We start from the raw sequence: 12300 nt of genomic DNA on the forward strand, positions 1-12300 counted from the left end.
TTGGATTTGTATGAGGTATCTTGATTTTTCTAAAACTGGTTCTGTACAGTTACATGCAACTCATAATAAGTGATTGGCGGAATCAAGAGGTAAAAACATAAAGGGGAAATATACTAATTTTATCCGTTTGGAATAATTTGGATTTGAAATTGTGGCAAATTTAGACGATACGTTATGTCAAACGAATTCGTTCGAAATTAAACTAGGTTTGACAACTTTCAGTTTACAAACTTTGAAGCGAACGGATTGGCTCCATGGAGTAAAATTTCGATCAACCGGTACAGTTGCACTTAGTATATAAAAAATAATGCACGTCTGTTGATTTGTGAGCTCTGTATATCGGTTATAACTCTACAATTAATTTGCAAATTTAGGTTGATATTTAATATCGTAATTTAGCAATGCAAACAATTAAATAGAAAACGAAAATAGACTGACAAATCTACGATAGAATTTTTGGATTTTATATAAAAAAAAAAATATGGGTCAGGAAGGATTAGATTAAAAAAAATCTTTTAACACCTTTTCTTACAGAACCGAAACGACACATCGTGTGAAATTATTGCGGAGACAAGCTTGTACATACACATAATAAATGTTTCTACGTGGGTCTGAACCCGTTAAAAAGATACCACACGAAGAGTTCAAATTTTAGCATAAAACAAACAACAAAAGGATTTTTTATTTGATAATTAGAATGTTTAATTTCCAAAAAATGGCATAGAGTTTAAAGCATTTTGTCATTCAGTAACATCTCGGGGTCACAAAAGGAACACGATTTGAGGAGGGGCTCCTATTTTGCATATATTTTTGATGTAATCTTGGCTCAGTGAGAAAATATGGAAAAATCGAATTAAATTTTTAAAAAATGGTCCAGAGAAAAGGAGAAACTGTATTTACTACAAAAAATAAAGTTGATAAGGTATTGGTTCGATATTTCTTGTATGAATTGAATAATTTTCATTTTGATTATGTTTGTGCCAAAACACCTTTGTCCAGAAAGGGAACATAGTTGGAAGAATTCGTTTGAGATCTTCATAAAATATGGGGGAAATATTCTTTGAAGAATTTGAAATATCATCTGCAAAGAATCGTCAGCTTGAAAAATTTGATCGGGTTCGGGCTGTAAAGAAACAAATCGAAATTGATTTAATTATTTGAAATGCACATTCGTTTTGATTATCATGGCAACATCCGAGACACAAGAACGGGATTTTACCCCTGACGTATCCTTATGTTCGATTTGCTTAGAACAATATAAATCACCTGTGAGTTTACATTGTTCACACTCCTTCTGTCAAACGTGTTTGTCAACCCACATTAAATCGTCATGTGGAGACTGTGACACGCCCCTTGGATTTCCGTGTCCTCTGTGTCGCGTCTTTATTCCGGCACCAGGGGAAATAGGTCAGTATTCTGTGGACGAATGGGCAACGAAATTTCCAGTAAACAAGTTTCTTAAATCAGTAGTAGGTGTTCCGGAAATTTTGTGCAAACCATGCCAAGAAGACGGAGAAGAGGTGAAGGCAAATAGCTGGTGCAAGGATTGTTCTGAGGCACTTTGTGAAGAGTGTACAAAGTGTCACAAAAAATCTCGACCTTCTCGCCAGCATGTGGTGATTTCTATTACTGAATGGTCAGGCATTTCTCAAATTCCAGACACGCTGGAAATATGCGAGACCCACGGTGGTCGTAAATTTGAATTATTTTGTAAAAAACATTTCCTCCCATGCTGCTCTGTTTGTGTAACCAAAGAGCATAGGAATTGTACAAGTTTCTGTCAACTCGAGGAAATTGGTAGGGATTTCATAGAACCTGAAAAAGTAAAAGATTTGCAGAGCGGAATGGAGAAATTCGGTACAAAATTAAAAGGCATTATTGGAGAAGAACGAACAAACATGAAACGAAATGACGACATAGTTGACACATTTACAAAAGAATTATTGGAATTTACCACAAATATTATTCAAGTCGTAAAAAAACTTGAGGAAGAACATTTGAACGAACTCTCCAAATTATCAAAAGAAAGCCATTCAAAACTTCAAAAGTCTGTGGAATCTTTCGAGCAAAGGTTTCTCTATCTTGAATATTGGAAAGAAATATTGTTAAAGAATCTGTGGAATGAGACAGCAGCAGAAACCAAAAGAGTGTTATCATACATCAAACTGAAGAACATTCATGAAAATCTACAAAAATTGAAATACACAAAGTTAGAGATTTTTATTAAAACTAAAATATTAGACGATGTAAAAAAGCTAATTGAATTGCCTTGTCTTGCTGATGTGTCTGCAGATGAGATTGTAGATCAAGTTTCTTTAAACATGGAGAATATTGACTATACACGTGCGAAAGGGAATAAAATTTCTGAATTTACAATAGCAGGAACTCAGATAATGGGTGTGAGTTTTTTGGGTAATGGTAATCTGTTCTTAGCCGATTATATAGAGAAAAGATGCATCCTTTGTGACACAAACGGAGTAATTTTACAGGAAACAAGAATACTGGGATCGCCTTGGGGCGTATGTACAAGCGGGATGGATATTCTCATGACGCTTCCTAATGAAAAGTCGATTTTAAAATTTGACTCAACTTCATTTGAAACCATAGAAACTGTTCCTGTTGATTGTCACTGTTACGGGATAGCTGCATCTGGAAACACAATCGTCACTGGTACAGATAGATCTGTTGACATTAAAACTGATGGTTTTCTTACTACAAAACGAAAATCACTTTTATCTGTCCTTAGAAGTATGAGTGATGTAGCAATAGACAATGAAAATTATGTGATTTGTTGTACTTATTTTGAACACATTGTCAGAAAACTAGATTTAGAGGGAAAAGTGTTGTTCATTTACAGCCATGGAAAACTAAGGAGTCCATACAGACTAACCACAGACAGTAAAGGAAATATATTTGTATATGGTTCCGGCAGTAGCAATATCCATATCTTGTCAAGGGATGGCAAACTTTTACAAATAATGGAAGGAATGACAGGTGTAACGTGCCTTAAATTCCAAGATGCCACAAACAAATTATTTGTCGGCAGTTCAAATGGAAGTGTTACAGTCTTTGAATTCAATGAGAGTTAGCATTTGTTTCTGCCAAGCATGTAAGTGCTAGTGATGCATTTATTTGTCTTAGAATAGTTTGTAAATCTCAATGCTTTGTGTCTTTAGTGTTTGGTAAGTTTGAAAATGCATTATGATGATTTCAAGGGAAATTAGGAGATCTATACCGGTACACCTGAATGTGATCATAAAAGCAACGAAGGTTAAGGGTGATAGATCTTATCTTTTCTTGTATGTGTCTTGGTTTTATGTTCATTAATACATGCGTTTATTTTATTTTTTTTTTGTAATGAAAGAAGCATGTTAACACTGCAACATCAGCTTATATAATGTATCACAATGTATCTAGTTTTCACAAATCAGCAAACAAAATTAAAGTTAGTTTCTACCAAGCAATTTTTGGTTAAATTTATATCTTTTAATACTTAGTCATATGGTATCCCGTATAATTTTAAAGCTCCAAAGACTCATGTCTTGACAAGTTATTTTTCTGACAAGAATCTCCGGAATATACATACTATTTTTTATCATAATTGTTAAATAATTATAAAGCTTAAAGCTTAGTCTTAATTGATGTAGAATACAATTCTAAAAAAAATATATGCAAAGATGTTCTGGTCAAGACATTGATTTTTTGATTTAAAGATATTTCTGAAAAATAAAATTGTTATTCGTTTTATCTTTTAAGTCGATTAATAAAATTTAAATAGTAACAAATAGTCATATAAAACAATCATAAAAAATAATATTTTATTCTGAGTAATGGATATGTATGGTTGCATATCTTTGCCCCTTGTGTGCTGGTTATTTTTTTTTTATCAAATATGTCGACATGCAAGATATATATATTGACAGGCAAGATAGTTATGTCAACCTGGAACATAACCATGTTGAGATGCAAGAAAATTGCAATAACAAAAATATAAAAATTATTTTTAAAAATCTCAGATATCGCCAACATGTGACATCCAAGAAGCTGGATGCTACTTATTTATGTTGACATGCGACTTATTTAGGTTTACATGCGAGATAAAAATGTTGACATGCAACTTATTTATGTTGACATGCAAGTGATCTATGTCGACATATGACACTTAGTTATGTTAACATGCAAGATGAATATGTTGACATGCAACATATTTATGTCTATGTACAACTTAGTTATGTTGACATGCAACTTATAAGTTGCATGTCAACATATTTATTTCGCTTGTGAACATACCTAAGTTGCATGTCAACATATTTTTTTCGCATGTGAACATTTCTAAGTTGCATGTTGACATAAATAAGTAGCATGTGAACATAACTAAGTTGCAAGATGACATAAATAGGTAGCATCTTGCATCTTTAATGTCACATGTGGGCTTTATCTAAAAAAAATGAGATTTTTTATAATTCTTATTTGATTGAAATTTTTTTGCATGTCAACATAGTTATGTTGCAGGTTGACATTACTATCTTGCATGCCAATATATTTATCTTGTATGTCGACATATTTGAATAACTTGCACACAAGGGGCAGAGATATGCCAACATAGATATGCATTATGATATCAGTAATAAAAAACAACAACATTTCACTGCTATATACATGTAAACAACCTGGACATTTTGCAAACTGTCATATATTCCAAATTGATATAGTTTTATTTGGAATCAGTTCAATTACGACTCTTATTTTTATTGCATTTACTATTTAGTGTTATTTTCTTTTTGAAATATAATTGAATGGCAGTTGTTTAATGTGAGTGATAGTTGGTGTTCAGATTTTATCCATAGGTTTAAGATATCTACAGTTCTTGGTTTTTATAATCATTAAGTTAAAGTGATCGTCCATGACATGAATTAATTGTGCATCAACTGATGCCTTTTTAAAAAGATCATAAAGTATACTTGAAAGCCGATCTCGAGCTCATTTTTATAAAATTATTTTTCAGGAGTGATTTGTTATTGATCCATCAAATAATGCACTGATGTATCGAGCCACCTAAAAATATGAAAATTATTTCAAGAATTTGACTTATCTTGAAATATATTAAGTATATAATTTTATGAATAATAACTTCTTTTTCACTTTGAGCCACTTGAGTCACTTACGTGACGTTTGGCTATTGGTCTTCGTCCTTCATCCGTCAGTGATTCGTTGACAATTTCACATTTTTAACTTCCTCTTGATTACGAAAATTATTGTTACTATTTACGGTTTGAATCATCTTAAGATAAGAAAAATCTAAATTTGGAAATTTATGACTTAATAATCCTGGGGCCTCATGGACGGAACCAAATATGCAAAAAAAAAGGCCAAGATGCATGGTTATGATGTTCATGAATACAATCTTTGCATGTTAGTACCATCATGAACTAGTACTTCGCTAGCAAATGGTTCACGATCCACTCCGCGCCTTGGCCTAGCGGGTTGTAAATCTCCATGGACCCACCAAGACAAGCATTTCGTTGATTAACTGGTTGTAGTATTAACACAAGAAGACGAATTAACTTTACGTAACTATATAAAAGACAGATTTAAGGGAAGAATTTAAAAAAATCAGGATAATTTAGAGTTATCGAACATGGCTGAGAATCGGAGGACGTTTATTTATATTGTTAATTCTACAATTTATATGTAAAATTCTTAGTCCTACAAACAATCGTTTTTCGTACGATTTAATCATTATTTTTATTACCGGTATTGTATGCACATGTATAATGACAAACGGTTCATGTCTCTTAACTATTTAGCTTTCTTCTACAAAATCATGTGTCATCAATTTAGTCGAAATGTAAAAAAAAAAAAAAAAACTTCTTTCATTGTTTTTTTTTAGAAAGTTTGTTTAAAATAAACAGTGACTGTAAACTTTATAAACATTTCGACGTAAACAGTTATTTTTATGTAAACTTCTTTTAAGGTAGTAATGGACGTCTATCGATACTAAAGTGGATAAATGTACAAAATTACTTACATCGGTTAGAATTTTTAAATTCTACAATATTTGACCAAAAATATGGTTCAAGTTTTTTTATGGGGGGGGGGGGGTGGTAAAAATTATAAAAGCCCTTGCAGGAATCGAACTCGTGCCCTACTGATTTCTAGGGAAAGATCTAACCTTTTGCGTTATGCGGCAATTTGGGGAAGAAATCATACTTGATTTTATTGTTTATTTCGATATGAAGTACGTCACGATGTGAAGGTGTCCCATTCCACCTTATCAATGTAAGAATAATTATTAAAATTATTCATATCTTGTGAAACATGCAAAATGCTGTTTACTTGTGCAAATATTTCTTTATTCACGCGTCGACGCAACAAAAATTATCAATTGATCCGATCATACCTATATTATGATATGTTAACTATCAGAAGTACGTCATGAATGAAGTCTGCTTTGTAAATAGGATAAGAATATAAGGAATCAACATAACTATTGTACATTTACTGTAATCAAGAGACAAATAATTTGGTTACTTTAAGTGTAGGTCAATGTGTAATATTTCTTACAGGCAAAAATAGACTGAAAAATCTACGATACATGTAAAATTGTTGGTTTTTATATAAAAAAAAAAAATATTGGTCAGGAAGGCTTAAAAGGGCATGGTCACGATTTTGGTCAAATTTTATTTTTCTGTTTTTATTATTTGCAATGCTTTAGGAATGCATTTCTAATGATAAAAAAAAAATTGGGTGCCAGTCGTTGAGATTCAAGCAAGATACAGGGCTCATAATTCTTCGTCATGTAAACAAGGCTCGTGCCCTGTTTTTGTTTACATATGTTCAATATACCAGTAAAAATCTTTTTAAAGCTGGTTTGTCTACCTTATTATTTATTTAAAGCATAAATAAACAGTTCCTAACGATTATCACATTTATTTTAGGTCTAAAACTGGAATTTTCACTTTAACATTCGAAATGTAAACAAAAGCTTTGTTTACATAGCGAAGAATTGTAAGTTCTGTTACTCGCTTATAACTCATCAAATGACACTCAAATTTTGGTTGCCTATTAAAAATGCCTTACTAAAGCATTGTAAACATTAAAATCGAAAAAATAATTTTTGACCAAAATCGTGACCATGCCCCTTTAAAAAAAATATGTTAACACCGTTAACAGAATTGAAAAGATATATATCGTGTGGAGACAAGCTTGTACAAACATAATTATAATATATGTTTTTATGTTGGTTTGAACCCGGTAAAAATATACCACATGATGAGTTTAATTTTAAGCATAAAAAAAAAAAAAAAGGATTTTTCATTTGATAATCAGAATGTTTGATAATCAAAAATGAAATGAGTTTAAGCATTTAGTCATTCAGTCAAAAAAGGATCACGATTCGAAAAGGGGCTGCTATTTTTCATAGATTTCTGATACAATCTTGACTTAGTAAGAAAATATAATGCAAAAATTAAATTGAATAAATGACATCTTTAGCATTTGGCCAGAGGACACTTTTTTTTAAAGTAGAGAGACTGTGTTGATAGGAAAAAAAGGTTGATAAACTATTTATTTGGTTCAATATTTCTTGTATGAATTATTTTGATTACGTTTATGCCCAAACATCTGTGTTCAGAAAGGGAACACGATTGTAATATTTGGTTTTAGATCTTCATGAAATATGGGGAAAAATCTTTGTAGACTTTTGATCGGGTTTGCTTGCAAATTTTGATAGGGATCGGTCTGTAAAGAATTAAACCGCAACTAATTCTTTGAAATGCACTTTCGTTTTGATTATCATGGCAACATCAAAGACACAAGAACGGGATTTAACCCCTGAGGTATCCTTATGTTCGATTTGCTTAGAACAATATAAATCACCAGTGAGTTTACATTGTTCACACTCCTTCTGTCAAACGTGTCTGTCAACCCACATTAAATCGTCGTGTGGGGACTGTGACCCACCCCTTGGATTTCTGTGTCCACTGTGTCGCGTCTTTATTCCGGCACCAGGGGAAATAGGTCAGTATTCTGTGGACGAATGGGCAACGAAATTTCCAGTTAACAAGTTCCTTACATCTGTAGTGGGTGTTCCGGTTATTTTGTGCAAACCATGCCAAGAAGACGGAGATGAGATGAAGGCAAACAGCTGGTGCAAGGATTGTTCCGAGGCGCTTTGTGAAGAGTGTACAAAGTATCACAAAAAACCTCGACCTTTTCGCCAGCATGTAGTGATTTCTATCACCGAATGTTCAGGTATTTCTCAAATTCCAGATACTCTGGAAATATGCGAGACCCACGGTGGTCGTAAATTTGAACTGTTTTGTAGAAAACATTTCCTCCCATGCTGCTCTGTTTGTGTAGCCAAAGAGCATAGCAGTTGTACAAGTTTCTGTCAACTCGAGGAAATTGGTAGGGATTTCATAGAACCTGAAAAAGTAAAAGCTTTGCAGAGCGGAATGGACAATTTCGGTACGAAATTAAAGAGCGTTATAGGAGAAGAAAAAACAAACATGAAACGAAATGACGACATAGTTGACAAATTTACAAAAGAATTATTGGAATTTACCACAAATATTATTCAAGTAGTAAAAAAACTGGAGGAAGAACATTTGAACGAACTCTCCAGATTATCAAAAGAAAGCAATTCAAAACTTCAAAAGTCTGTGGAATCTTTCGAGAAAAGGTTTCTCTATCTTGATTATTGGAAAGAAATATTGTTAAAGAATCTGTCGAATGAGACAGCATTAGAAACCAAAAAGGTATTATCATACATCAAACTGAAGAACATTCATGAAAATCTACAAAGATTGAAATACACGAAGTTAGAGATTTGTATTAAAACAAAAATATTAGACGATGTAAAAAAGCTAATTGAATTGCCTTGTCTTGCTGATGTGTCTGCGGATGAGATTGTAGATCAAGTTTCTTTAAACATGGAGAATATTGACTATACACGTGCGAAAGGGAATAAAATTTCTGAATTTAAAATAGCACGAACTCATATAATGGGTGTTAGTTTTTTGGGTAATGGTAATCTGTTCTTAGCCGACCATAGAGGGAAAAGATGCATCCTTTGTGACACAAACGGAGTTATTTTACAGGAAACAAGAATACTTGGATCGCCTTGGGGCGTATGTACAAGCGGAGTTGATATTCTCATAACGCTTCCTAATGAAAAGTCGATTTTGAAGTTTGACTCAACTTCATTTGAAACCATAGAAACTGTTCCTGTTGGTTGTTGCTGTTACGGGATAGCTGCATCTGGAAACACAATCGTCATTGGTTCAGATAAATCTGTTGAAATCTTAATTAATGGTTTTCTTAATACAAAACGCAACACACTTTTATCTGTCCTTGGAAGTATTAGTGATGTAGCAATAGATAATGAAAATAACGTGATTTGTAGTACTTTTTCTCAACATATTGTCAGAAAACTAGATTTAAGGGGAAATGTGTTGTTCACTTACAATAATGAACAACTAAGGAGCCCATACAGACTAGCCACAGACAGTAAAGGAAATATATTCGTATCTGGTCTTGGCAGTAGCAATATCCATATCTTGTCAAGGGATGGCAAACTTTTACAAATTATGGAAGGAATGACAGATGTAAGGTGCCTTAAATTCCAAGATACCACAAACAAATTATTTGTCGGCAGTTCAAAGGGAAGTGTCGCAGTCTATGAATTCAGTGAGAGTTAACATTTGTTTCAGCCAAGTGTGTGAGTGTGAGTGCCTGTGATGCCTTTAAGTGTCTTAGAACAGTCTGTAAATCTTAATGTTCGTGTCTGCAGTGTTTTGTCAGTTTGAAAATGCATTATGATGACTTAAAAGGAAATTAGGATTTCTATACCGGTACACCTGAATGTGACAAGAAAAGGGACCACAGACATTGGAAGGTGAAGGGTGATAGATCTGACCTTTTCTTGTATGTGTTTTGATTTTATGCGCATGAATACATGAGTTTATGTTGTTTTTTGTAGTGAAAGAGGCATGTTAACACTACAATATCAGCTGTCAGCGCTTATAGAATAATAATAATGTCAATATTTGCTTCCTGCGTCAGCCATATTGTCTCATAGGACTTTATAGCCAAATTAATAAATATATTTTGTCATGATTTTATTTTCAATAGGATTCAAATGTATCGCAATGTATCTTGTTTGGACAAATCAGCAAACAGATTAAAGTTGGCTCCTACCAAGTAGTTTTTGACAAGAATTTCTACAATATACAAGCTCTCTTCTATCATAACTGTTTTCATCGAACAGTTATTGATAGATTGCTTAAACAAAATTATTTGTAAATGATTGAAAAATCACAGTTGTCACTTCATTTAGTAACTTTCGTGAGGAAAGAATTTAAAATTCCTCGACCCCCAAAATTTTATTTGACGAATTGATAAAGAATCAATTTGAAATATGATTTCACAAAACATAGACCATTACCGGTGTCATATAATATTTTGAACCCCGCGATATATTGAACCCGGGTTCAAAATATCGCTGCGATATATTGAACCCCCCCCCCCCCACAAAATATTGAACCCAGGTTCAATATTTTATGGCCGCGATATTTTGAACCCCCCTCTATTTTTCATTGGTATTGGAGAGGGGGTTCAAAATATTATGGCCGCGATATATTGAACCCCCTACCTTTTTCCAATTCCCATTGGATAGGGGGTTCAAAATATTATGGCCGCGATATTTTGAACCCCCCTTTATTTTTCATTGGTATTGGAGAGGGGGTTCAAAATATTATGGCTGCGATATATTGAACCCCCTACCTTTTTCCAATTCCCATTGGAGAGGGGGTTCAAAATATTATGTCCGCGATATTTTGAACCCCCTCTATTTTTCATTGGTATTGGAGAGGGGGTTCAAAATATTATGGCCGCGATATATTGAACCCCCTACCTTTTTCCAATTCCCATTGGAGAGGGGGTTCAAAATGTTATGGCCGCGATATTTTGAACCCCCGCTTTTTTTCATTGCTATTGGAGAGGGGGTTCAAAATATTATGGCCGCGATATATTGAACCCCCCTCTTTTTTTCATTGCTATTGAAGAGGGGGTTCAAAATATTATGGCCGCGATATTATGAACCCCCCTTTATTTTTCATTGGTATTGGAGAGGGGGTTCAAAATATTATGGCTGCGATATATTGAACCCCCTACCTTTTTCCAATTCCCATTGGATAGGGGGTTCAAAATATTATGGCCGCGATATTTTGAACCCCCCTCTATTTTTCATTGCTATTGGAGAAGGGGTTCAAAATATTATGGCCATGATATTTTGAACCCCCCTCTATTTTTCCAATTCCCATTGGATAGGGGGTTCAAAATATTATGGCCGCGATATTTTGAACCCCCCTCTATTTTTCATTGGTATTGGAGAGGGGGTTCAAAATATTATGGCCGCAATATATTGAACCCCCTACCTTTTTCCAATTCCCATTGGAGAGGGGGTTCAAAATGTTATGGCCGCGATATTTTGAACCCCCTCTTTTTTTCATTGCTATTGGAGAGGGGGTTCAAAATATTATGGCCGCGATATATTGAACCCCCTACCTTTTTAGCTCACCTGAGCTGAAAGCTCAAGTGAGCTATTCTGATCACTTTTTGTCCGTCGTCCGTCCGTCCGTCCGTCCGTCCGTCTGTCCGTCCGTCTGTCCGTCTGTCTGTCCGTCTGTAAACTTTTTACATTTTGAACTTCTTCTCTAAAACCGCTTATCCAATTTCAACCAAATTTGGCACAAAGCATCGTTATGGGAGGGCGAATATAAATTGCAGAAATAAAAGTCCGATCTGTATTCAAAGCTGAGAAAACCTTGAAACTGTAGAAAAAGGGGGTGCATTTTAAAAAATCTTCTTCTCAAGAACTACTGATTCCAATTCAACGTAGTTTAGCATAAATTATCCTTATGGGAAGGAAAATATAAATTGCAAAAATTAAGGTCTAATTCTGTTTCAAATCTGAGTTATTACGAAAATAATAATAAAGGAAAGGCGTGTTTTAATCAGTTTAATAGCTTCGGATTCGGCATCCGGTAAAATGGGTAGACAAGACTTGGCCTGGGCAAAACAAAAGATTGGCAGTTATTAATCTGCCAATTTCATTAAAATTTCAGGATATATGATGGACCAGTATATTTGTATTTGCTGTAAATATTGCTGCAAAATAATGCGTATTTGGAATTGACGATTGCCGATCTGCCCCGGCTTTTATTTTGCCACGGCCCGGGTTTGCGTACCCATTTTACCAAGTCTCGTATTCCATACATCTAAAACGAGGTTCTTTGT

At 33.9% G+C, this 12300-nt stretch overlaps 1 protein-coding gene across 1 annotated transcript; it reads left to right on the plus strand.

Annotated features, from left to right (window-relative positions):
* Positions 1 to 1141: 1141 nt before the first annotated feature.
* Positions 1142 to 3385, plus strand: LOC136270943 (E3 ubiquitin-protein ligase TRIM71-like). Its single transcript, XM_066069956.1, has one exon. The coding sequence runs from the start codon at positions 1185 to 1187 to the stop codon at positions 3087 to 3089; it is 1905 nt and encodes a 634-aa protein (XP_065926028.1). The 5' UTR covers positions 1142 to 1184; the 3' UTR covers positions 3090 to 3385.
* The last annotated feature ends 8915 nt before the right edge of the window (positions 3386 to 12300 follow it).

The sequence above is a fragment of the Magallana gigas genome, chromosome 8 (genome assembly GCF_963853765.1).
Source record: "Magallana gigas chromosome 8, xbMagGiga1.1, whole genome shotgun sequence".
NCBI classification, from domain to species: Eukaryota; Metazoa; Mollusca; class Bivalvia; order Ostreida; family Ostreidae; genus Magallana; species Magallana gigas.